We start from the raw sequence: 25495 nt of genomic DNA, 5'->3' as shown, positions 1-25495 counted from the left end.
ATCAATCAGTCAGGCATGCCATTTCCACGAGTCTTCCTGTAAAATAAAATATAATTTTGTGAGGCCTTCTGCCGTTCGCTCACCATTCAACACATGTGGCCCGGTTGCAATCGGGGATTACTAAGGTTTGCGGGGAGGGGGTAGTGTCGGCAACATCCGAATCCGCAGAGTCCGATGGCAGTGGGGAAGGGGAGGGGTACGGCCGGCGGCAGGCATCGGGCCTCGCTTTGGCCCCACACAACCCGCATAGTTCGGAGAAAGAGGTGGGGAGGCGGGGGGAGGGCCGAAATTCTATCCACGGCGATGAGGACGTCGTCCCCCCCCCATCCGCTTGTCACCCCTTCCTCCCATCTGCCCTTTGCTGTTTGAAGGCTAACGTCGCAACATTCTAGCTCGTCCCGTGCTCCTCAAATCAATCAATCGGGCCAAGATTTTATGAACCAGATGGCATTAACCCTCCTAAATCTATCTAGCCCGCCCCCCGTTCTATGTAGAGAATGCCCAAAGCCCCAAAGCCGCGAACCGCTTTAACGAGGCAAAAGATGACCCAAGGCACATTGCCATCCTCAAATGAAGTCATTCTCAAAAGGTGCCATCCTTAAAGTCTCAGGCCCGATCAACTCTCAACTAAACAGCAAAAAAAGAAAAAGAAAATCAGAAACCCAAGCCGCAAATCATAATAGCCAATGCGCATTGCAAAAAAACGCAAGCAATATTGAACCAAACGTGAGATGCGCGGCATCCGCGGCGCTCGCGGCAACCATCAGACTCTAAATGCTAATATCAAAGAAGTCAGCCGATGTTCTCGGTGAGCGTGGTGCTTTGATGCCAACGTACGAAGGCTCAACGGCTCCACCGTAGTACTTCAGGCCAGCAACACATGCTGCGTGTCTTATTGCAGTGACATGCTAGCGCTGCAAAGTCTGCGCATTGTCGGAAGCATCAGATCGAGGATATGTCCGCTCCCTGACCAATATTCGTTGTCGGCTTTCCAACCGTGGCTGCATTGTTCGCCAAATCCTGGCAATCTGACCACCGAGCGTATCTCAAAGTAATAAAAAAATGATGAAAGTATCGCGTGTTCCTTTTTTCAATGTCGCTTGACGCTTGTTCTGTTGGAAGCGTCGAAATGTCTCGTAGTTTGTTGCTGCTGTATGTTGCTGGGCTCCGTCGCTGAGCCAACTAGACGTAAATGCTCCCTGTAGAATCATTCTCGTGTAAATGAACCAATCATGTAGAAATTGGCCGTGTTCATCTCTTCGCTGATTTCTCGTAATCGTGTCTTTTGGCCACGAAATTACTCGTCATCGGAGGTCAACCCGCCTTCCTCAGCATCCTCGTACTCAACCACGTCGTCGGGGACAACGAGGTCGTCCAGATCGCTCTGCTCGTCCTCAACCGTAGGAACTTCATCGTCGCTATACTCATCGTCGTAGTTATCAGGCTCAATGTGCATGCAACCATCGCCCCGCGTCGTCACCCTACCCAGGAGACTGGCGATATCTTTCAGGCTAATTTTAGGCGCTCTCACCGCCTCGTCCTGGAGGGCCTCATCGATGGCGAGTATCTTTCCAACCTGCATTTCAAGCATGCGACTCTCAATGGGAGTGTTGACGATAAAGCGGACAAAGTGAGTCTCCTTGATCTGGCCGATGCGAAAAACGCGGGCAAAGGCCTGCTGCTCGACGGCGTGGTTCCACCAGAGTTCCATGAGAATGACTCGGTTTCCGCGCGTCAGGTTGAGACACTGTCCTCCAGCACGCAGAGAGACTATCAGGACCTTGACCCTGTTGCCGTTCTGGAATTCGTCTACAGCCTTGTTGCGCTGCTCCGTGTTCTGCTTGCCGCTGAGGTAGGCGAAGCAGATGCCTTCCGACTCCAAGATGCGGCCAATGATTTTCATGACGACACTGAACTGACTGAAGACTGAGGAACAATGCGTTAAAGATGCATCACGCAAAAAGAGATAGGTAAATGATACTCACTGATGATCTTGTCGTCCGGAGCTTCCGCCTGCCATCTCAGAATAGTTTCCTTGAGCGCTGTCATTTTGGCGCTGGGAGTTAAAGGCACACCGGGTCTCTTGTCGCTGATCTGCAAGAATCTAATCGGTTTCTTGTTCTTTTTGTCGTCTTCTGGATGCTGGAACCCAGTGTAATCAAAACCCTTCGAATATTCACTGTCTCTGGTGTTTTCTTGGGGCATGCTAGCATCATTCTCACGCTCTTCGTCCGTGTCATCGCCCCTGAAGGCTTCAAATGGCCTCGCAATGCCAATGATCCTACGACATTTAGGACAGTTTCTCCCCTTACAGGCCGTCAGCAGTGTGTGGTTTCCTTCAAACACCTGGTTGCGTACCTTGTTTGCTAAATGTGCCATTACACAGTGACCACAAAAGATGCAACCGCACTTGTCATGTCAGTCAGGTATGTGCTTCAAACCGGAGCAAGTTTGGAAATGAACTTACGCGTCCCTTGACGGGCACCAGAGGGGGTTTGGCTTTGCATGCAACGCAAACGGCATTGTCAATCTCCTTGAGCCTCTCAAGATACTCTATTTGCTTGCTCATGTCGAAAACCAAGCCGAAGTCGGAGCGGCCGAAGGGATCGAGTTGAGGCTCGTCTTTGGCGATAGGAGCTGTGCTGTCAGATTCGACTTCGAGACCAGATCTGGTTCTCTGAGGGGCCATGCCGTTCTCGTCCTCTTCTACCTCGTCTTGACTGTTCACCTCATCGGAATCGTCGACCACGTTTGCATCGTTTCGCGAGGTGACTGTGTCTTGGACAGTGCTCGTTTGTATTTCGTCTCGCTTCTCACCTTCGCTGAGTCGGATGTTCATCGCTTCCAAGCTTCCTTTGCGGGCATTTTGAAGCCTTTGCTGTTTCACCTTCTCTGCTTCGTCGTATACCTTCTTGATACGCGCATCGGTTATTGTTTGCCTCTGAGTCCATGTGCCGATCTGGGCGTAGACGGTAGCACCGCCTTTGAGTGCCTGGAGCTTTTCCTTGGTTACTTGCAAGTCTTTCAGAGAGAAGTATTCTCCCATCATGCTCTCGAGCAGGAAAGGGTGGGTTGCAGCTTGTCTCAGACGGAGCAAAATTGTCAAGTAGCATTTGACTTGACTCTCGGCTTTACCATTCTCTAGGTCTTGATTGACCTTGTTTCTGAAGCACCTCTCCATCATTCTACCTTCCGTAAGTACGTACGGAGGATTTCACAAATGGGCGGTTGATCTTACCTGTAAACCACCATTTCTTCTGCAGAAAGGGTTAGATATTGGTGCGTCGGGTGAGTAGTCGGTAAGTTCAAGATTGGCTGCCCAAGGAAAAAGTCGCCCTGTGTTCTATAGCTTGTCAGTAGCTCTCCAAACTTACTTGAAGGCATGTGTTTGTTACCTCCGGTACATGACGTTGCTGGCAAGCTTGTTGCGCTTTTCTAGAGTTTTAGGCTTCAGTGAGTTAGCAGGCATAGCTCTCGAGCAGGGACAGTCAGTCACCTTACGCCGGCTTCGTATTCCCGAAGATAGTCACTGAAATCGCCCACTTTTGGGCATCGAATAAACTTCAGGTAAGAGAAGAATTCTTCGAAGCATCAGTCAACGTATATCGAAGCATCAGGCGGAAAACTTACCATGAGATGCATTGATGAGTGGAGTTCCGCTCACCGCCCAACGATACTTGGCCTTGAGCTCGAAGGACGCAAGCGCCGCTTTTGTTTCATAATTAGCGTGATGTTTGAAAAAGAACTCATTGTAACTTGCCATGTGTCAAGTGATTCTTAATGCAATGGGCTTCGTCAAGAACAACTCGATGCCATTCGATGCGATGAAGAACCCCTGTTTGCTCCTGCAGCCAATTTTCATACTCGCCTGGATCCGTAAGCTGTATCTTCATCATCTCCCTTTCTTGTTTCGAGGGGGTGCTGGCTCTCAGCTGATGGTAACTGGCGAAACTGTTTCCAGTGTTAGGTCTTACCGACGCACAAAGCTCACATTATGGATCTGGGTGTGAACTCACACAATGTTGAAAGACGACAGAAAATTAGCGTCCATATTACCTCCGGACTTGAAGTGAATAATGCTCCTCGAAAAGAGTTTGCTGCAATGCTTTCTGACCTCGGAAATCCACTGGCTGATCATTTGCCCTGATGGACAAATCACCAGTGTTGTTCCCTTCCCTGCTTCCTTGAGACTATCCGAGGCTTGGTTGCCCACAATGCAGGACAAAGACTCAATGGTCTTTCCCAGCCCCATGGCATCGGCAAGAATACCTCCTCTTGGCAGATTTGGCGTTGTTCTCAGCTCCTGGCCCATCATCCAGGCTCCGACGGTGAGCTGGTGATTCAAGAGCGGAGTAACCAAGCCCTTGACTTCCCATTTGCCGTCCTTGCAGTGAACTGCATGAGGCCCCCAAGATCTTGTAGCCTGTCGAAGCTCTCGCTTTTGCTTGTCGAGAAAATTTTTATCAAAATACTCAGGGGCGGCTTCTCGCATCTGCTTCAGTTGGTCGTTCGTTCTGGTTGCTGTGATGGTTGGTGCTGTAGGCAAGTCTCCCTGATCTGCTCGGTGCTGAATAGCGTCGTATGGCTTAAGCATTTTGTCAATCAGACTATCGAGTTCTTCGTCATCCAGATCACTGCCATTGTTACCCAAGATTCTTGTCTGTTTGGCCTTTATCCGTTTAGCCTTGCTTGAGGTGTTGTTGTGGACGTCACTCTGTTGTTTGGCATTTCGCTCTTGTTCCTCTTCCTCCCTCCTCGCCCAATATTCTGCTGCATTTGCTACAGGGGCTCTCCTCTTTCGTTTCTTCTTCTTGTCATTTTCTTGGCTAGGTTCCTGCTCATGATGATTGGGGTCAGGCAATGTGACGGTAGTTGGGGCCTTCGCGGGTTGACTGAGCTGAGTCATGATGTGCGCCATCTCGGCAAACTCGTCGCTGGTCAGAGGACTTGTCAGAGCTTTGGATTGTATCTCTTTCATTCTTCGCTCGAGTGCCTTGATGGAAGACTGGCTTCCCGAGTCTAGAATCATTGGTTCGGCATCGGCCAATGGCTCTTGTTTGACCGCGGTGGCCAAGTCAATGACGATGGGACGCCGCGGAACTGACCACTTCGTCTGCGCTTCAGAAGAGGCTTCAGCGTGGTCGATGATCGTAAGCTCGCTTTCCTCCTCTATATCGGGCTCAGACTTGATTCTGATATTGTCCTTCTCAGGCAGAGCAACGTCGCTCTGTCCTTCCATATTCGTAACGAAAAGGTCGGACTGCTCAGACTGCTCAGTAGACTGGGACGGGCAAGTAGCATGCTCAGTGTTTCCCATTGCGTGGTCTTCGTTGCGCATATCATTAGTCGACTCTTCGATTGGCTCATCAAAGAAGTTGAATTCCTGAACCGGATCACGGTTTGCTCTTGTTGGAGTCTTGTAATGAGACGGCATATCGGTGTCTGAATCGGACCCGGTATCATCTAGGAAGGGACCTTTCCGCCGACGAGCGGACTTGGTCTGATTATCTGCACTCGATAGCATTGTCAGCGATAGGCTGTGAGACTGGTGTTGACAAGGAATACGGTGGGGAAGTCGCAAAGAGGTCGATGGATTATTCACGTGTCTTTGAAGATGGTAGATCCGTATTTGATGTCTTCCAACTTCAAAAAGAGTAGCGGTAGAAGTAGAACTTGTTGTTACCGTAAAAAAAGGCAAGAGAGTTAGGCGCAGAGGGGGAACTGTAGAAAGTCGGCTTCGCTGATGTTGAAGTAAGTCAACACCTAAAAGATATGGAGGTACGAACGGGAACGAAACCCCAAGACGAGGCGGAAGAAACTGCGCAGAGGTGGAAAGACGTCGCTTTGGGGTAGACAAGAGCGACGTAAAGTGGGAGCCTAGAAGAGGTAGAGGGCAGTGTCGGATGGAGGTTAAGTAGAAGATAAGCGATGGATAGGAATATAGGTGTAGGTCGTTGGGTGGTGGGATGGTGGAAGGGATGATGGGAGGGAGTAAGAGGGTGGGTGAGGGTGGAGGGGAGGAGGCGAGCTAGATAGGCATCAGAGACTTCTTATAGTCGATTCTATATGAGTGGGCAAGACTGCTCCGAGGGAAGGAGAGAAGAAGGGAAGGAAGGAAGGCATTTCTCTGAACAACTCGCACTTGCAGTGCCAGTAGAGTATGGAAAGACAAGTGAGGATAAATCAAGTCTGTATCGTTCACTTAAACCTTTTGATCGTTCTTTTTGGGTAAAGAAATATCATGGGTCAGACTGATGCAGGGGTTTCTGCGAAAAGGGATTTTCCACAGTGACGATGATATGTTTCTTGGGACCGTCTCACGATGGGGCAGACAGACACGAGTGCGACGACGCAGGGACAACGACTAGTAAAAAAGTTGGTATCTAAATCAGTCGCTAGTCTATTTAGCTAAACACCCAATAGAGGGAGAAACATGTCATTCTCTGAGGAAACGCAGGAAGCCGCTGGCGATGTTGACGCCGTCGTGCTCGATGCTTGCGCGGTTGAGGGCCTCGACGAAGGTCTCGTCGTCGAAGACGCCCGCCTTGTGGCGGACGTTAAGGATCTCGCTGACGATGGGGCCGGTGAACTCAGGGTGACCCTGGACGGTGATGAACCTCTTTGGCGAGTAGAAGCCCTGCACGGGGCACAGATCCGTGTAGGCGAGAGACTCGGCGCCGGGAGGGTTGGCCGTGACGATGTCCCGGTGCATTTGGTGAATTCTCTGTGATTGCGTCAGCTCTATGGATCTCTCTCTCTCTCTCTCTCTCTCTCTCTCTCTCTCTCTCGCTCGCTCGCTCGCGTGCCCGGGGGGGGGGGGGGGGGGGGGGTCTCAGATGAGAAATGGAGGGTGGTGGAGGGCAGGAAGGTACTTACCATCTTGTCCAGCTTAAAGATCTCCTTTCCTTTGGGCGTGAGATTGACGTCGACCACGGCGACCTCCCAGCCCAGGTCGCTCCTCTTGACCTCGACGCCCAGCGCGCGGGCGGTGATCTGGTGGCCGAAGCACACGCCAATGACCCTCACGCGGCCGCTGTCGATGCAGCTCTTGGTGAAGTCGACCAGCTTGAGGATCCAGGGGTCGTTGTCGAAGGCGTTGTGCTTGCTGCCGGAGATGAGGATGGCATCGACGGAGTCCAGGTCCGGGTAGGCGGCGTCGTCGCCGACGACGTGGTAGACGGAGAGGTCGACGATGCTGTCGAGCGGCGCGGGCGGGTCGTCGGCCAGAGCGGCGGTGCGGAGGAGCGCCGTGAAGACGCCGCCGTAGCCGCCGTACTGGATCTCCGTCTGCGGCTGCGGCGTGTCGGCCTCGAGGATGGCCAGGCGGATGCGGGGTGGCTGAGAGCCCATCTTGGTGTAGGAATTTGGTGTTTGAGTGCTGTATATGTATATATACCTAGGTGGGTAGCTATGTGTATATACAGAGTATGTATTGGATACGAAACGAAGAATGAGATTCGGCGATATCTGGGAGCGACGGTTGGATATGTACGATACAAAAGATAGGAGTCGGGACGAAGACAAAAGACGACAAAGGATGAGATAAAAGAAGGCCTCGTGACAAAGCGTGTGTCGTGTGTGTGTGTGTGGCTGCTCGAGGTTGCCGGCTCCCCGCCCCGACCGCGGTCCGGCATGGATGGGTAGTGGAGGGGTCGCGGGGGCGCGGTTGAGTCAGTTGTAACATGTCGCTGCCAATTGCTGCATATGTCCCCCATCAGCTACCACCGATAGCGGGGTGAAAACGAGCGCGATAAGAGACCGCGCTCGCTTGTGATAAGACACCTTGGTACAACCTTGGACGTCATCCCGACCTTTCCAGGAACATAATACGGATACTAAGTCTTCTCATTGCATCCCGGCTCCAATCCACGAGGAACCGCGCGCTTCAACAGACTCCTTCGGGGCGGCAATCTTCATGCGTCCTCCTCCCATGCATTGTGCATATTGATTCCACTTACACCGAGCACTCTTTGACATTCCCTCCGTCCCTCCCGCTCCAATGCCTCCCAGGGTCTCCCTCGGCGCCTTTCTCGCCCGCGCGAGATCGGCCCTGACCGCCCCCGCGTCGCAACGTGCAAGCCCCTTGACCCTCGTCGTCGGCAACGAATCCGCAGGTACGAAAACGCCAGCGGCCCCTTGAATCCCAGTCCTCGGACCAACAAGTGCGAGGGGTGTGTGGGGTGTGGAGGAAGAAGAAGCAGAAGGGAAGAAAGATAAAGAAAAGGGACAAAAAAAAAAGCTGACATGCTTCACCGTTGCCAAACGCAAAAAAGACCTCGACTCCCTCTGCTCCGCCGTCGTCTACGCCTACCTCCGCACCCACGCCCCGCCGCACACCCTGCACGTCCCCGTCTCGAACCTCGCCCGCGATGACCTCAAGCTGCGCACCGAGATGACCGCCTCCCTGGCCCACGCCCGCCTAGCGCCCGACGACCTCCTCACCCTCGACGACCTCCCCGACGACCTCGCCCCGCGCGACACGCGCTGGGTGCTCGTCGACCACAACGCCCTCACCGGCGACCTCGCCGCCCGCTACGCCGCCCGCGTCGTCGGCTGCGTCGATCACCACGCCGACGAGGGCGCCGTGCCCCGCGACACGGCCGACGAGCCCCGCGTCATCGAGACGTGCGGCAGCTGCTCGAGCCTCGTCGTCGAGCACTGCCGGCCGGCGTGGGAGGAGGCCCTCGCCGAGGCCGACCCCCGGGACGACGCCGACGTGGACGCGCACCTGGCCCAGCTCTCCCTCGCTGCCATCCTGATCGACACCACGAACCTCAAGTCCAAGGACAAGACCACCGACAAGGACGTCGCCGCCGTCTCTTTCCTCGAGCGCCTCGCCCCGGCGCCCTACTCCCGCGACGCCTTGTTTGACGAGATATCCGCCGTCAAGGAGGACATATCCTCGCTGAGCTTCCGCGACGTCTTCCGCAAGGACTACAAGCAGTGGGAGGACCAGAGCGCTGACGGTGGCGGCCGTCAGCTCATGGGCACCTCGGCCGTCGTACAGAACCTCGGCTACCTCGTCGACAAGGCCGGCGGCGACGAGCAGGCGATGCTGCGCGACTTCCGGAAGTGGGCCGAAGAGAAGGCGCTGGACATCGGGGTCATCATGACGACGGCGCACCCCGGCGGCAAGCTCGAGAGGGAGGTGCTCGTGTGGGCGTTCAACGAGGCCGCCGTCGTCTCGTGCAAGGCCTTCTACGAGCGCTGCAAGGGGGAGCTGGGCCTCGCGCCTTGGCGCGCCGGGCGGCTGGACGACGATGCGCGCGAGTGCGAGTGGCGCGCCGCCTGGACCCAGGCCAACGTGGCCGCCTCCCGGAAGCAGGTCGCCCCCATGCTGCGGGAGGCCATCAGGGGCGGCGCGCGGTTGTGAAGCGGGCCACGACCTGGCTGGTTTCGGGGCTTAGCATATGCGGCGGGAAAGCGTCGGCTAGCTGGAATGGCTAACCCAGAGGCTCGTTCCGATTGAATGGCCATTTAGACGTCTTCCATCGAGTAGCGAGTACGCCGAGGTCGTTTGTTCAATCTCTATCAAGTCCTGAAGACCATGGTTTGGTGTTGACAAACACTCGATCGACATTTGGATTACCCGGGATATGCCCTGATAGGATCAAGGACAAACGCTCGAAATGGAGATGCCCCCTCGAGTACCAGGAATGACAATAAAATACATCATGATCCAAAAATTCAAATATCCATACGAATTCCTCCATCAAGTCACAAGATCATTGAACAACAACAGACTTGAACAATAGTGTTTTTTTTTAATAAATATTCTATTCCCATCGCCCGTCTTTGGACGATGGAGATAGTATGGTACATAGTTTCTGTTTCCCCCCCTCTCATTCCTCCCCATGTTTGTGTGGTGTGAGAGATTCCATCCTACATCATCGACCCATGTCAACGTCCTCCTTTATTCGTCCCTCTTTCTCTTACTTCCTCTCTATTTATACAGCCATCTGTGCTAGACCCTTTTTTTCTTCTTTTGAAACGCCTCCGTTGTACACCAAATTTGTACTGGTTTTTTTGTTTTCTTTTCAACAACGCCTTCGCAGATGCAAACCGGTAATTTATGCAAATTCATCACCTTCTCTCATGCGTGACCGTGACTAAAAAGCAATATCCACACGTCGCAATTCGTACCAGGGCAAAGGAGGGGGGGGCCGTGCCATTTTTATTCTCACGAGAAAAAGTACTCGCTGTCCTTGAGGCGCTGAACGTCAAAGTCGCCCTTCTTAGGGATAGGCGGGAAGGTCAAGGGGAGCCAGACCTGGATGGTTTTGGGTTTGGTCTTGGACTCTGCGGCCTTGGGCTTGTTGATGATCGTCTGCTCAAAGTGCGAGATCTTCATGTTGTTCAGCATCTGCGACGCCCACTGGGAGCCCGGGGACTCGCCGTCGCGCGCTTCGGTCTCCTCGTTGGCCTCCGCGGCGATCTCGTCGTCGATGCCCTCCTCGATCTCGGCCGCGAGGGCGCCCGCCTCGTCGGCCTTGTCAGGGATGGCGCCGAGCCCGAGGCCGCCCATGTCTTCAGGCTCGGCGAGGGACTCGGTGGCCGACATCTCCTCAAAGATGCTGGCCGGCGTGACCATCTTCTGACCCTCGGCGACCTGCTCGGGGTCGGAGGAGCGGAGGAGAGTTTGCCTCTTGTACTCCATCAGAAGCTCCTCCCGGGACGACATCCTTGACTGCTTACGGAACGCGGTGATCTTTTTCTCCACCGGGGTTCCCTCGTTAACCCTGGCGAGGTAGATCGAGCCGCGGTACCGGGCCTCGAACTCGGCCGAGAGACGGCCAATGACGTCTTCCTCGTGGATCCTGACAAAAGCGTCACGGAGAACACGGTTCATGACGTTGACGTCAGCGGCGTGAGTCCAGAATGAGTCGTGGACGGCGGCGAAGTCGAGGCCGAGCTCGTGGCACTCGAGCGCAGACAGGAGCATGTGCGTCGCGTCGAGCGAGTGAATGAAGTTAGGGGGGAAGGCCTGGAGCTGCTTCTTGCGGTGGACGGGATCGGAGCGCTCAGGGACGGTTAGGGACAGCTCTTGGAGGGAGGTCTTGATGATGCGGGTGCCACTCTTGCGGTAGGGTTGGGCAATGGGCATACGGAGGGGAGTAGTCCAAACGATCGTGGCGCGGAACTGGGCCAGAAGGTCGTCGGTCGTCGTCTTCTTGTCACCGGCTCTTGTTGTCTTTGATGGCGAAGGCAGGAGGTTGTCGTTGTTGATCCGCTCCAGCTGCTCGGCGGACAGGGCCCTACAAACACGTCCGCCAATCTCACCGAGCCAATACTGAATGTGGTGGGCGCCGCTGAACATGGACGACAGGGCCTTGAACACCAGCGTGGCAACGTACGAAGCAAGGACGAGACTGGAGAACCCGGACTCCTCAGGCAGATTCGGGTACAGCGCGTCAAGCTGCTTGCAGACCTGCTTCTTGGCGCCGGCAAAGGTGACACCGTAGACGTTGGTCATGACAGTTTGCTTGACGACCTTTCTGGTGATCTTTCCATTCATGGCCAGCCCGAATGCGTTGCCGGCCGCGGCGTCTTTGGCAATGTGGTCCTTGACGATGTTGGCGACGGCAGAGTAAACGTCGGCAGGCTTGTCGCCGGGCTCGAGGTTAACCTGTCGAGCACCCCACGAGTCACCGCCGAGGGCGGCGTAATGCTGTAGACCGTTGCAGGTGCCGTCCTGGTGGACCGGGAGATGGGAGACGAACTTTGTGGGCTCCGGGGATTCGAGAGCGGCCTTGAGCTCGTAGCACGCAGCGAGACATTGCCACGGATCTTCGGCCTTCAGCCACCACCGGTTGCCATCGAGCGGCTTGTTTGCCGAATCGAAAATGTTGACCAAGTTGTCCATGGCGAACGACTCTCTGTCCTTGAGGCTGGCCTTGTCGAAACCGAAGACGTTGGCCAGGTGGACCTTGAGCCATTTGAGACCATCTTCGCCCAGTTCCTTGCCCCTGGCGAAGCGGAGGATGCCACGGACGTGATCAGCACCCATGTGATTGAGATAGGTCGGCAGGGGATAGGCACGGCCACGGAAATCGATGTTGTGGGGGAAGTAAAAGGTCTGGTTCCGGAAGGCTCGGGCGATTTCCAGCTGGAAGTTCATGAAGCAGCGGACGGAGTGCAAGCCGCCTCGTTCGTTTTCGGCAGCCTTGACGGCTCTGACCCAGTTTCTATGCGCCATCGGGTCGTCGGACGCTTCGGGTTCGGGGGGTACGGGGATATTAGGGTTCAATGCAGGCAGGTTGGCCAGAGCCTCGCCAGTGTTCCAGGCCTCGAGCATGACATTGAGAACAGGTGTGTTGACCCGCCATGCTGTCTTGCCCAAGACATCCAGACCCTTGAAGACCTGGTCCATATCTCCGCGAGCGATAGCCGCCTCGCTGTACAGCTTCTGGTCCTTGCCACCCTGTTTGATGCGAACCAGGTTCGCTCTGCTTTCCAAGAAGCCGCCCTTGTCGAACGCCTGCCATGGCGCAGGCTCAACAACCATTGGCAAATGCTTGGCAAGATAGTCACCCTGGGGCTCTCTCTTCATCAGATTGACCAGCTCCTTGTTCAGAAGCATCATGCCGATCCTTTTACCCCTCTTCAGCTGGCTGACGTGGGAGAAGGCGGGTTGAAACTGGCTGATCAGGGTCTTGGTCTCGGGATGTTCCTTCACCACCTTGATCTTGGCCGTCTCGATGAGAGCCGAGAGCAGCGCGGCGCCGACCTTGGCTTTGACCGCAGGAGGCCAAGGGGTGTCGGGGAGGGGGGATGCCTTGGCCTCGGAGTCACTCAGCAGCTTGGAGGGTTCCTCGGGCGAGGCTTTGCGCTCGCGCTTGGTCATGACAACCCGCCTGCTCTTCGGCTTCGATTTCGGCTTCTGGTTCGCAGCAAGCTGGGCTCTAATATCCTCCTCGGCCAGCCTGGCGAGGTTGGCGATGGCGATGGAGATGGGCATGCCTCGATCGACGCCAGCGATGGCGGTTGAGCTCAGGGTGCCCAGGATGGTGACAGCTGACAGACGGCTCGGGGTGGACAGGCGCAGGAAAGGGCCGTATATGCATCGGTCGTAGTCTTCGGCAGTCTTCTTGGCCGTGGCCTCGGCAGCCTCGATCCTGACCAGCTCCTCCTTCAGCCGAGCCTCCAAGGCAAGTTGCCAGTCGTATAGGCGGGAGTTCAGGGAGGCGTGTGAGACGGAGGTGTTGAGGCCCATCTTCTGCAAGGACTCGTTCTCCTCGCGCCACCGCTCAACAGCGGCATCGACGCAGTCACGCTCAAGGCGAGCTTGGATTTCTCTTCGCTCGCGGATAGGCAACGTCGAGATGTCGCAATTCTGGGGGATCTCGTCGAACAAACTCAGGGTATTCTTCAGCGTTTTGAGTCCGAAACCCTTTTGGGGCGTGGCCAAAACCTCTGGCATAGATTGCCCCGGAGTAGAGGCGGCTTGGTTTGCTGCTTCCTCGGATGCGGATTCGATCGGGGACTCGGCGGCTTCGGCGTCTGCCGGTACCTCGTTTTCTGTGGGGGCGAGGTTGTAGGTTGGGCAGATATCGGTGATGACGGCAAGATCCTGGTCGGTGAGAATGTCTGCCATTGACAGGACCTGGAGGCCAGCCTCGCCGGGGGCCAAGCCCATGTATCGGGTCACCAGGCGGCGGCGTCTGTCGAGTTTGTGTTCTGAGAGCAGCGAGGCCTTGAGCATGCAGGCGACGGTTTCGGCAGTTTGAGGCAAGTCCTTGGCGCGGATGTTCAGCTCGTACCATTTGTGGAGGCCCTCTGCCTGTTTCCTGTCTGGCCTTGATCGCATCTGATCGAGAGAGGCGCGGAGGTATCGGTTGTGAAGAAAGATGAGTTCTTCTCCTGGAAAGACATTGTAGAAGGTCATGCGTTTGAGAACAAGTTCGGCGCGGTCGATCTTGCCAACACGGATGCAAGCGTGAAAGACGAGGAGCATCTCCTCGGCATCACCAGGTATGCCAGCCAGGTTTGCTTTCCCGCGAGCGGCAGCCATCGACGCCTCTTCGATGACCAGGGGCGAGGAGGGATCGAAAGCGCGCAGCTCATGAACATGGCTGCCAGCCGCGGTCTTCCGGAAGAGAGGTAGGACGGCGTTGTGGAGTGTTTCAAACTGGGAGTCATTGCCGGGCTGGGGTTCGTTGACGGCAGTGGCGAGATTACGGCTAGCACTCAAGCTGTTCCGTCTCGGTATGGGACGCGCGTTTTGCTGTGTGGTGAAGCAGCGGTAGCTTCTTTCGCTCGCATTGGTCGTTGTCAAGGCGAATCGAGGAGTCGGTCGTAAGGGTCGAAAGACGGTGACATGATGGAGGGACAGGCCTCTCCGGCCGTTCCTGAGAAGCATCTTGGAAGCTCACGCGATAATCGGCGTGAAGCAAAGGAATAGGAATGGCGTGGCGTGGCGTGGTCAAGATTGGCGCAACAGCGCAAAGTCTGTTGGGTGTCTAGTAGATGTGTCGGTGCATTAATGGATAGAAAAGGGTATAAAAGAATGACAAGTATATTACAAAAGTACAATGAAAGAATCTACAGCGACGCGATGTAGGGAGATAGATGTTTGCAAATGCAAGTGCAACAGGCAAGGTTTTTTTGTTTTCGGGGAGTGGTGGTGGTAGATGCAGACTGATACGAGGGGGAAATGCAGCAGCTTGTCTTGTCGATAGGAGAGGCGCGAGCTATCAGAATTTTGCCGCCGGTTCCTTCTTCCTTCCCTTTTTTTTTTTTTTTTTTTTTTCTTTCCCTTTTCTTAAATCGTCTTGACTCGGGGTCTTCTAGCCCCACTTAGCCGGGATGGAACGACCAACGGCGTTTGACGGAATTTTTCCAGCCTTGGATTCTGTCCACTCCAAAAGGGGTGGGTGGGGCTCTCGACCAATGAGATGCGTTCTCGATGTTCATTCGCCACTGCATTCTCCCTTTCACGGGTAAGTACATACTGCTTAGTGCCGTCTATCGTAGTAGGTGCATATGTATCTCGGTACCTACCTGGGTAGCTAAGGTTAGGTAGGCTCGTGTGTGCGCTGTGCGTCGGCTTTATGAAACAGCATAAGCATTACAGTGCTAAACTGAGGTGATAATACTTGGAGATTGTCCTCACAAGACAAACAGATGCGCTCATACGTACACAAATTGAGACTAGTCGTGGCGACTGCATTCAATGTACGTTCTGTACTACATACTGTAGTAGAAGCTCGAAGCTCGTGTTAATGGCGCCGGGACAGCGGAGCATCTCCTGCCGAAGAGGGTCGATCACGTAATACACTTCACCACCTCAAGCACGTCCCTCCAAATCAACACCCGCCCCCCCAAGTCCCTGTCTAAGCTCTAGGCGAGAATTTTGGCCCGGGCCAAAGCTACGGGTACTTCGAACGAAAAAATAAAAAGTTCCACGATCCAGCAGCCAACGGTTTCCTGGCTTGCAGCAACTCGACACATTAAGCATGGCCTCAAGACCAGCCTTTGCAGCTCTCGGCTGCCTGCAATGCCGCAACCAAGTCTTGAGAGCCGTCACCTCCAGCTCGGCCAGCTTCCTTCGCGCTCCCGTTGTCGCAGCAAACACAACTCTGCGCCCTCGTAGCAGCCTACATAGAGCTTTTTCGGCCCTGCCGCCCGACACGCCCTCGCCCAAGCCGAACAACGAGCCGATCTCCTCAGAGACATCAGAGAACGCCGCGAAGGAGATCGAACAGCCCGATGAAGCGAAGCCCAGCGAGACCGAAGACACACCATGGTTCCTGCAGGTTCAGCCCCCTACGCATGCACCGACCCAGCAGGTGTCACCGTTGCCTGAACTGCCCGAATCTTCGCCTGCTTTGCTCGAGCCCTTGCTAAAGTACGTCTACGAAGAAATGGGTCTCGATGACCTTTCCCTCTTGGACCTGCGCGCCCTCGATCCGCCTCCCGCCTTGGGACCGAACCTTCTTATGCTGTTCGCGACGGCCCGAAGTGAGCGGCATCTACACGTGTCGTCTTCGCGACTGGTCAAGTGGCTTCGCCATCACCACAGGATCGAGGCCAATGCCGACGGGCTCATTGGCCCTGGCGAGCTCAAGACAAAGCTGCGAAGGATGAGGAGGAAAGCAAAGCTGCTAGGCACGAGTGCCATGGCCGCCAGGGGTGGCGACGACGGCATTTCGACTGGATGGATCTGCGTCAACCTCGGCACCACTGGATCTACCTACAACGAAGCTGCTCGCTTCGATGCTGAGGGCAAAATGTCCGGATTTGGTGGGCCCGTCACCGGCTCGACCATTGTCGTACAGGTCATGACCGAGTCCCGGCGCAACGAGTTGGATCTCGAGCGTCTGTGGACCCAGCAACTCATCCGAAGCCAAGCCCAGGAGCGCAGGGTGGCAGAGGAGACTTCCGAGTACCACAATCGCTTCGGAAAGCTCCCCACCACGGCCAACGTTCGCGCCCGCAGACCTAATTACTCCAAGGATACCCAAACAAGAAGCTTCTCGACTCGTCTCTCTCGGCCATCGGAAGAAGCCGCTCAACAGGCCCCCACCGAGGCGGTCGGCGCAGGTATTACTCCTTCAGCAAGCTCGAACTCCGTCACAGACCCGCTGAACAAATATCGCCAGCGTGTTAACGAGATCCGGTGGGAGGGGGCGCAGGTCGGCGTAGAGGAGTGCTTGGACATCCTCAAAGGCATTTTCCGCGCGCCCTCGGCCGACGAGGCCCATGCCCGGAACCAAGCCGACCTTGCTACCGAGGTCATCACGACGATGCACGAACGTGGCATGCCCATTATGGACCACGAGATGCTTGTCACCATCATCGAAGCCGTTGCCTCATCTGGCTCTCAGGCCGACAAGATTCGCAACATCCAGTCCAACCTGGAGATGGTCATGCTGCAAGGGACACAGTCGTCGCCAACTGAGGCCCAGTTGGTCCGTTTGCTCAAGGCTTACGCGAGTCAGGGCAATTGGGAACAGTTTTGGGAGACATGGAGCGTTCCCGCCCGTTACAGCCAACGTAGAGGACCGGAGATGTACAGGGAAGTATTTGCCGTGGCCTGGCACACCGGCAGCATGGCCAGATGCATTGAAACCCTGAGGAAATGTGTTCCCGAGATGAGGTTGGAACAGCCGCCGGTGCTGCCAGACAACGCCGTCTGGCCTGACCTTACGGCATGCATCCGCATTGCCGACCCCAATGCCGAACACATCAGCGAGCACATGGTGTCCAGGGGCAGCCAGTCGACTGAAAGCCACAAGGCCGCCAACACGGAGTTTGTCAGGATGCTGAAAGAGCTCAAGGCCATACGGCAAAACATCTGAGCCGTATCTCCCATCACACATGACACATGCACCGTTCGGATTCGATAACAACGCCGTTGATGGATGATAGCGGGGTGAGGCAGCCTCGAATTCATTGAGTCATTTCGGCCGTGGGCGGGTTTCGGCGCTTACCGGCACCCATTGCGCCGATTACTAGGTGGGCTGACTGTTCACGGCATGCGGCATCGCTACCACCGGAGACAAGATAGGGCCGGTCCGAGGTCTCCCTCACCGTGTACAACAACAACAACAACAACAACTGTCAATTTAGCTGTATTATACACATATACAAAAGACTCGGTCGTCGACCAAAAGACGAACGAGATTATTCTGCTTCCATGGCCTTTGCCTTTCCATCGCTAAACTACCCAACCATGAAGCCCACGCAGCAAACGTGAGCCTAAAGAAATTTTCGCCATGATTTCTGACCTTCCTCTTTCGGATAGGCTGCCGTTATTTATCTCTGAGAGGTCCAGATGCAGGATTGCGGGGTCGGCAGTCGTGTACTTCCCCCTAATGCAGGTGTAATCCAACTTCAACACTCAATGACCCCCGTCTTGATATCTGGCCCTGCTCGCTGCCTCCTCTCACGGCTATATTTGGACTGTCCGGTCTCTTGATACGGGTGACGCCTGATGCTCCGGAACTCGGCATTCGAGGCCTGATTGTGAGCTGGCGTGCCCCGGCGGAGCTCGTCCAATAGCACATCGATGTAGCCTCTCCACAGCCGGATCGGCGGGCCAAGGCAACATTAGCCCGGCATTCATGTGAACCTCGCGATGCCTAAAGGAGCAGGTCATAATGGCCTACATCATCAAGCTTGAATAGAGGGCTCTTCCCGCAGGGTCTCGCCCTGTAAACGCCCTATCTACCCTTCCCGTGTCCGTGGAACCTGTGTTGATCCAACGGGAATCTAGTCTTGGCTACACGTGGTGCCGAGTGGACCTCCATATTGCTATACGTATATAACCCGCAAGCCATCTGCTGGCATCGTATCATCTGTTCTCACTTGCCAAGGTCTCTCTCACGCCCTTCGCATCTTCCTTTCGTCTCATCTTCCTCTCAGTAGTACCAAATACACCATCCCGGCACCCAAATGGCCCGCCTGGTTCCCCTCACGATTCTGGCGTCCGCCGTCCTGCCCGGAGCCCTCGCCTGGGGTGCTCTGGGCCATGCCGCCGTCGCCTACGTCGCGACTAATTTCGTCGCCTCCGAGACGAAGACATACATGCAGCAGCTCCTTGGCGACACCACGGACAACTACCTCGCCAGCGTCGCCAGCTGGGCCGACACGTACCGCTCCACGGCCGAGGGCAAGTTCAGCGCGCCCTACCACTTCATCGACGCCCTCGACGACCCACCCCACTCGTGCGGCGTCGACCTCGAGCGCGACTGCGGGGCCAAGGGTTGCGTCGTCTCGGCCTACGCCAACTACACCCAGCGCCTGCTCGAACCCTCCTTGGCCCTTGCGCAGCGCCAGATGGCCGCCAAGATGGTGATCCATTTCGCGGGCGACATCGGCCAGCCGCTGCACTGCGAGAACCTCGACGTCGGCGGCAACGACGTCACCGTCACCTTCAACGGCACCAAGACGAACCTGCACGCCGCGTGGGACACCAGCATCCCGGAGTCCATCGCCGGGGATGGGTCGAGCGTGCTGACCGTTGCCAAGCCGTGGGCGGCGACGCTCACCAAGGCCATCAAGTCGGGCCAGTTCAAGGCCGCCGCCGCCGGACCCTGGGTTTCGAGCATCGACCTGGGAGACCCGGAGGCCACGGCGCTGGCGTGGGCGGTGGAGAGCAACGCCTTCGTGTGCACGGTCGTGATGCCCAGCGGCCTGGACGCCGTGGAGGGGAAAGAAATTGGCGGCGCGTACGCGACGAGCGCGGAGCCGACGGTGAGCATGCAGATCGCGAAGCAGGGGTACAGGCTGGCCAAGTGGCTGGATGCCATCGTCGCCGAGTTGGCCTGAGTGTCGGAGTGATGGGTGTTTGTCGAAGCCTGTCTATAGGTAAAACGCATTGATGCTGCATAAGAGAAAGGCCACCTGAACACCACGGCATTGCTCTTTAAATACACAATGTAATGATGGTTCAAACTTGTTTCAGAAGCCCACCAGCACCTATTGCAACATGGTTGTCTGACGTGGGTTTTCAATCTTACACCTAAGCCACCCCAAGCGATGTTCTTCTCATCCATCAGTATTCTAACTTTTATCTACACCTAGCATGATATAATCTTGAATGTTCCCAGGTGTAGCTTCTAATTGGCTTCGAGGTCAATTTCGCCACCCTAAGCGACCAACTAGGCCGCGCAGCGCTATGCGACTCGGAGCCGCGCCAAATTTAAGCAGTATTATATACGTCGTGGAATTACTCGAAACCTCGTTAGTTACCTGCCGAAGGCGTTCTTCTGTATCCCCGGATCCAGTATTGGGATTGCAAGAAAACGCCACTGCACACCGAGTGCCAGGGTTTGGTAGGATCGACCAGTACCAGATCGAACCTCTTCAAGAGCTTGGCGTTGTATGTCAGCAGACGTATCCAAGGTGGCAGGTCTCTAGATGGACACCGGTGAGCGCGACTAACCTCGACAAAGACTTTGTTCAGCTCCATCCAAGCCACGTTCCTACCCAGGCACTGCCACTTGCCGTACCCGAAAACCAGCTCCAACGTGCCCTCCATCGTCCGCAGCTTCTCCGCGTCGGCCTCCAACCACCGCTCAGGCCGGAAGACGTGGGAGTCCGGGCCCCAGATGTCCTGTCTGCGGAAAATCCCCCATGCGCAGTACCCTATCCTGGTGCCCTCCGGGAGGTGCACGCCCTTGAACGTGTCGCCGGCGCCGCCGTTGCACACCTCCTTGGACATCTGCCCGACGACCGGCGGGAAGATGCGGAGGCCCTCCTTGATGACCGCCTGCAGGTACGGCATCGCGCGCGCCTCGGCGTCGGAGACGACGGGCCTCGAGAGGCTGGCGCCGTCAATCTCCGCGCGGAGGGCGGCCGTGACTTTGGGATTCGTAATGACATGGAGGATCGTCGCCCGGATGGCGGTCGCCGTCGTATCGGAGCCAGCCAAGCTTTTTCCGCCGTCAGAAAACGTTGCAGGGATGGATGTGAATCAACTCAAGGGGGCCAGGGGGGGGGAGGAGGCCTCACAGTTGCATTAGGATTTCGGACTCGGCCTCGGCTTGGCTGAGCCCTCGCGCGACAAAGGACCCAAGCATGTCTTTCTGGACCTTTTTGTTGGGTCCGAAACGTTCGGCTGCGACTTGCTTGGCGATGCTGTGAGTCGGGCGAGGAGCGATGTTGTCAGCGATTTGCTATAAGCCCACTTTGATGTAAGGGTGTTTGAATAGACTTTGAGACATGCAGAAACAATCTCACCCCATGGTCTTCCCGACGCCAATGGCGTCTTTCTCGGACGGCATCATGTGCCTGAACAGGGGTGACGAGAGCAGGGCGAGGAGCCATGGCAGCACGCTAGTCACGATGATGGTTGGCATGTTTTCCTCCATTGTCTTGATGTATTCATGCACGTCCGAGTCGGTCGCCAAATCTCCAAACGGCTCCCCGAAAGCAAGGTCCGATATGACGTCGAGTGTAAGATACTGGGCCTTGGCGCCAAAGTCGAAAGGCTTGTCCTCTGAGACGTATTTGTCGAGCAGGTCAACCAGTCGCAGGACGTTCTGGTCAATCTTGGCCTCCAGGTTCTCAACTTCCTTTCCGGAATACTACGAATGGCTTCAGCTTTAGCAAAAAAGAAGACGAGAAAAAAAAAAGGTGGTCGTAACCGGGTGGCGGATCCTGGCTTACACCGGCGGCCATCTTCGACCGGAGTTTGTGATGTAACTCATCGTCTCTCGCGGACAGCACGTTGTCTTGGCCGGGCTTGAGTCTCATCCCGTCATACCAGTTCGATCGCTTGTAAGTCGTCCGAACATTGAGCATGCGCTTCATCAACTCCGGGTCACTGGTGATGAGATCGTTGGGCCCGACACGAACAATCGACCCTGCGCGGAAGAACAGGAAAATTGTTATTATTTCGTGCTTCGGTGAAAGGGCAAGCCTAGAGCAAATCACGAACGTACCATACTTCTCGCAAGCCTCGTAAAAGTCCAGATGCGCCCTATCCCCTCCCACTGCGCGGAGGAGCCACCACTTGCAAAATCCAGCGCTCGGGGGCCCTTTGATGTGCCTGAGCCGCAGCCACTGGTTGACGATCGAGGCGACGCTGTAAGCGATGAGGGCCGATACAGCGACGCTCGCATATGCGAGGTAATCCCGGCTCATAGTCGCAGTCAGGAAAAGCTGAGGACCGGTTTGTGTGCCAATATAATTAAGAAACTTCAAAGCGCGGATGCGAGATACTCGGTGGCTCAGGCCGTGAAAGAGCAAGAAGAAAAGTCTAGGGAACGCTGGGACGAACTCCCCGCTCCACGCACCTCTCTGCGAGGGAAGAGAGCCAGCGCATGGGGGTTGACTTGACCAACCAAGGTCAGTGGGACGGTCAAAGAAACTAGCACCCTAGAAATGGCACGATAATGCTCCAAACTATCTTCTTACCCGCAGGGTCTTGGCCAATAGTGCCGGTGTCTTGCGAGTTACATCGGTTTTAGAATTCAGGTGATTTACGGGGCTGAAGCGGGAGTGCTACCTATGTCTGCAGCGCGGAGCGGCGGCCGGGTAAGACAGTCAGCTTCGATCCAATGAGATGGCATCTGTGCTGATATCGCTTCAAGGGGGGTCATGCCCCCCGTCCTATCACATCGGCCAGCATACCCCTACATAAATGGCTTCTCGGCATGGCGGAGTTATGATGCAACCTCTTTTCACGCGGGTTCGACCGTTGGGAAAGGAGGTGGACGCCTCGTTTAAATCAAAAGTTTCCGGCTCCGCAGACTGCGATTGGGCCGCCACGTGGGTTACGAGGAGTAATGCCTGGCGATCCTCCGATCAACCCAGCAGTTAAGAAAGAGGGTAAATTACTCCGGTAGGGCTTCTGAAAACCCGGACTCCTGACCTTTCCTACCTGTTTAGACCTCGTTGATCCGGCGTGGTTTCATCCATGCCTTCGAGTCTGACGCGCAACACGCGACTGATCGGACACCCTTCGTTTCCCCCGAACTACCGCTAGCGGATCAGCATGGTAGACCCAACCCCGGCGAACGCCGGCCCACTCGAAGCAGACGTGAGTTTGTTGCCCGCAGACGGGGAACGCGGCGAGAGTGCTCACGGTGGTTGCAGAATGCGGACGAGACCGCTGCCAACGACGACGCGGATTCCACCATGGGAGCTGTAAGATACACCTCGTGCTGACGACTCTGAACCCAAAAAAAGCTGACCTGGCGGGGAAAGTCTGTGCTCGAATCATCTGCGTCCATGACAAGCACCATAATGAGATACCGGGAGGAAAATGGTAGAACATATCACGCATTCCGAGAAGGGAGTAGGTCACGCGCTGGTGCTATCCACAAATCGAGTTTGTTGCTAAACATGGTCAACAATTAGGATACGTTCTACCAAATGACGCCGTAAGCGCCTCCATAAACACTAGGCGGGAATGCTAGATACAGCACAAACTGACAAGGAAGTGAGCAGGTCGAGAACGACAGGCTAGGTAAGACTTGCAAATTTTAGTCCAGAGTAGGGAAGATGACACCAACCAAAACGCCACAGACCTCCAACATCACTTATATACGCTCACATTCGATGGGAAGCTATTCGTTTCCCCGGCTGGTAGCGACAAGCCACTGCGCCGAGTCCTGGATGCTGGAACCGGAACTGGCATATGGGCTATAGACCTCGGTATGGCCACTTCGATCCTGACTACCGAGGCAACGGAGAACACATGCTGACCGTTGTTGTTTGCACGTCGACAGCCGATGAGTATCCAGAGGCATTGGTAGGCAGGCGACCGAAAACAAAGGAGGGCCCGATGACTAACATACGACTCTTCAGATCACCGGCGTAGATCTCAGCCCAATACAACCAGCATTGTAAGATTTCCGCCAGCAATGGGGAAGGGGGGGGGAGGGGGGGTGTTCCTGGCTGACATCTCATGCAACAGCGTCCCGCCAAACGTCACATTCTACATCGATGACGTAGAGGACGATTGGACATACTCCTATAAATTCGACCTCATCTTTGGTCGGATGCTCACCGGCTCGATTGCAGACTGGCCGAGGTTCATCCAGCAAAGCTACGAGTATGTCACGCACCAGTGACCCCAAGCGCGACGGCGGCGCTATCGCTTCGAAGCAGGCTAACCTATCGCCCCAGATTCTTAGAGCCGGGAGGATGGATCGAGTTGTCCGATATCCTTCTCGATTTGCGAAGCGACGACGGGACCGTCGGCCCGGACTGTGCGGCCCAAACGTGGGCGAGGCATATGCTCGAGGCCGCGGCGATATGGAAGCGACCGCTGGACAGCTGCAAGTTCTACAAGGAGCAGCTGGCAGAGGCGGGCTTCGTCAACGTTACGGAAAAGATCTACAAGTGGCCCACAAACACGTGGCCGAGGGACCCCAGGTTTAAAGAATTGGGTAAGCAATTTTGGACCGTCTTTTATTTTATATTTATAGCACCCGCCGCTTTTTGGGTTGCTGACTAGGATTTGTAGGCATGTGGACGTACGAGGACCTGGGGCAAGGGTTATCAGGCCTGAGCCTGGCCTTGTTCACCAGAGCCTTGGGGTGGTCGAAAGAACAGCTAGAGGTCTTCCTGGTTGACGTCAGGAAGGACATGAAAGACAGGTCAATTCACGGTTGGTGGCCGGTGTAAGTTCGTCTCCTATCTATGGAAAGGAAAAAGTGCTCAGACTTTTCTTCTAGATACGTGGTTTACGCACAAAAACCGGAATGAACCCACAACTAGTAAGACGTCCAGGATGTCAGTGGCTGCATACTAATTCTGCATCCGCAGTCTGGCTGTGTGTATGGCAAGCTTTGGGGTGACGCTGCAGTTGGCAATTCAAGAACGTTAGTGTTGGATTAGCAGCAAATAAGTGGTTGCAAGGGGAAAAGGGGGATCCCAAATATCTCACGATCGTGATGGATAGTGAGTGATTTAGTGGTTGTTATTCTCAATAGTTGTCAGAGGTGAGGGCGGCAAGGGTGGGGAATAATGCCGGTAGGCGGTGTGTCACGTGACCTACCTCCTCCGGCCGCATCACCCATGTGCTAACAGTTAGTTACTATTCTTGCAGGAATTGGCAATAGGGCTTTGGCGTGGCTGGAGACTGTAGACCTGTCAGATGCATGGCGGAAGAAATGCTCACAGGAGTCATACAACCGGGATATCAGCTAACAGATAAAAATTAATTCTGATGACATTGATCGCTCTGATATACATTTTGTAACCCTGACCCTAACTAGTAGCTATAGAGACACTTAAGGCTAAGTATAGGCTATCTAAATTTATCATTAGGAAAGGGTTTATAAAGGGCTTAAAGGCTAATGTTGGTATCATAGGCTGGTTGACCAGAGGCAGCAAATAGCGTATATTACTATTGATGCGAAAGAGGTATGAAGGTTGATTAAGAAGAAGTTTGAAGTTGGCAGTTGCCGTGGATATTTGTGGAGGTGTAAGTGAGTAAGCTGCTGAGGTTAGTCATGTGACCTTAGATTAGCTCCACCCTTTGCTAGTGACAAATATCCTAACACTAGCAACTTTCTTATGTAAAGAGAAATAGCTAAATAACCTAAAGACTGCTTAGTAGCTAAAAACCCTAAAAACGTAATAAAAATTAAAGGCCTAAAAGTATTATAATACTTCTGGTTTATGTGACCTATTACGTAGTATATAAAACCTATCCCTCTATTCTAATCCTTATAGTCCTATTACTAACTAGCTGCTTTAATGCCTTATTTAGTAATAACTTTATAAATCTATTAGTAGGATTATTATTACCTTAGATCTATTAGACTTTATAGACTTTATATTACTTATATAACTACTATAAGGCTATAATATTTATTATAAGCCTCTTTTCCTTTGTTATACTTAACTTAATAAGGCACTTGTAGAGTAAGTATAAGTTAGTGTAAAGGATAGTTAGTATATAAGGAATCTTAAGGCAGTTAGTTATTATTACTAAGGTTATACTAATTACGTAAGCAATATTAGCGCTAGTAACTATACTATAGATCTCTAAAGCTAGTATACTCTAGGTGACTTACTTATACTTTATTAAGCT

The 25495-nt window shown here is 54.6% G+C and overlaps 8 protein-coding genes across 8 annotated transcripts; 4 read left to right on the top strand and 4 right to left on the bottom strand.

Moving 5' to 3' along the window:
• Nucleotides 1–1095: 1095 nt before the first annotated feature.
• Nucleotides 1096–5524, bottom strand: LY79DRAFT_680708 (SNF2 family domain-containing protein; the record flags this gene model as incomplete). The annotated part of the gene is given in 11 exon segments (XM_060564544.1): nt 1096–1926; nt 1986–2346; nt 2359–2409; nt 2468–3185; nt 3239–3349; nt 3405–3430; nt 3502–3581; nt 3665–3708; nt 3757–3951; nt 4017–4105; nt 4115–5524. Coding segments are annotated over 11 exon segments (3714 nt in total). The 3' UTR covers nt 1096–1297.
• Nucleotides 5525–6375: 851 nt separating this feature from the next.
• Nucleotides 6376–7658, bottom strand: LY79DRAFT_619145 (glutamine amidotransferase class-I). Its single transcript, XM_060562035.1, has 2 exons — nt 6877–7658; nt 6376–6724 (listed from the first exon to the last, which is right to left on the bottom strand). The coding sequence occupies exons 1-2, from the start codon at nt 7348–7350 to the stop codon at nt 6437–6439; spliced, it is 762 nt and encodes a 253-aa protein (XP_060407578.1). The 5' UTR covers nt 7351–7658; the 3' UTR covers nt 6376–6436.
• Nucleotides 7659–7999: 341 nt separating this feature from the next.
• Nucleotides 8000–9373, top strand: LY79DRAFT_674730 (exopolyphosphatase; the record flags this gene model as incomplete). Its single annotated transcript, XM_060564350.1, has 2 exons — nt 8000–8114; nt 8274–9373. 2 exons carry the CDS (start codon nt 8000–8002, stop codon nt 9371–9373), a joined length of 1215 nt encoding a protein of 404 aa, XP_060407577.1.
• A 773-nt stretch (nt 9374–10146) lies between these two features.
• Nucleotides 10147–14450, bottom strand: LY79DRAFT_96227 (DNA-dependent RNA polymerase). Its single transcript, XM_060565251.1, has one exon. It carries the CDS (start codon nt 14357–14359, stop codon nt 10181–10183), a length of 4179 nt encoding a protein of 1392 aa, XP_060407576.1. The 5' UTR covers nt 14360–14450; the 3' UTR covers nt 10147–10180.
• Nucleotides 14451–15455: 1005 nt separating this feature from the next.
• On the top strand, nt 15456–17300 carry LY79DRAFT_528870 (uncharacterized protein; the record flags this gene model as incomplete). Its single annotated transcript, XM_060556069.1, has 1 exon — nt 15456–17300. The coding sequence occupies one exon, from the start codon at nt 15456–15458 to the stop codon at nt 17298–17300; it is 1845 nt and encodes a 614-aa protein (XP_060407575.1).
• A 1096-nt stretch (nt 17301–18396) lies between these two features.
• On the top strand, nt 18397–19272 carry LY79DRAFT_528842 (S1/P1 nuclease; the record flags this gene model as incomplete). The annotated part of the gene is made up of 1 exon (XM_060556067.1): nt 18397–19272. The coding sequence occupies one exon, from the start codon at nt 18397–18399 to the stop codon at nt 19270–19272; it is 876 nt and encodes a 291-aa protein (XP_060407574.1).
• A 207-nt stretch (nt 19273–19479) lies between these two features.
• LY79DRAFT_96143 (cytochrome P450) lies at nt 19480–21704 on the bottom strand. The gene is made up of 6 exons (XM_060565250.1): nt 21390–21704; nt 21115–21311; nt 20686–21032; nt 20458–20583; nt 19889–20378; nt 19480–19816 (listed from the first exon to the last, which is right to left on the bottom strand). Exons 1-6 carry the CDS (start codon nt 21589–21591, stop codon nt 19688–19690), a joined length of 1491 nt encoding a protein of 496 aa, XP_060407573.1. The 5' UTR covers nt 21592–21704; the 3' UTR covers nt 19480–19687.
• Nucleotides 21705–22444: 740 nt separating this feature from the next.
• Nucleotides 22445–24081, top strand: LY79DRAFT_528884 (methyltransferase domain-containing protein; the record flags this gene model as incomplete). Its single annotated transcript, XM_060556070.1, has 10 exons — nt 22445–22489; nt 22546–22596; nt 22657–22747; nt 22810–22832; nt 23019–23106; nt 23181–23203; nt 23260–23297; nt 23369–23506; nt 23581–23843; nt 23921–24081. 10 exons carry the CDS (start codon nt 22445–22447, stop codon nt 24079–24081), a joined length of 921 nt encoding a protein of 306 aa, XP_060407572.1.
• Nucleotides 24082–25495: the final 1414 nt, after the last annotated feature.

The sequence above is a fragment of the Colletotrichum navitas genome (assembly GCF_030913465.1).
Source record: "Colletotrichum navitas strain CBS 125086 chromosome Unknown LY79scaffold_140, whole genome shotgun sequence".
Taxonomy (NCBI): domain Eukaryota; kingdom Fungi; phylum Ascomycota; class Sordariomycetes; order Glomerellales; family Glomerellaceae; genus Colletotrichum; species Colletotrichum navitas.
This window is presented reverse-complemented; position numbering and strand designations above follow the sequence as displayed.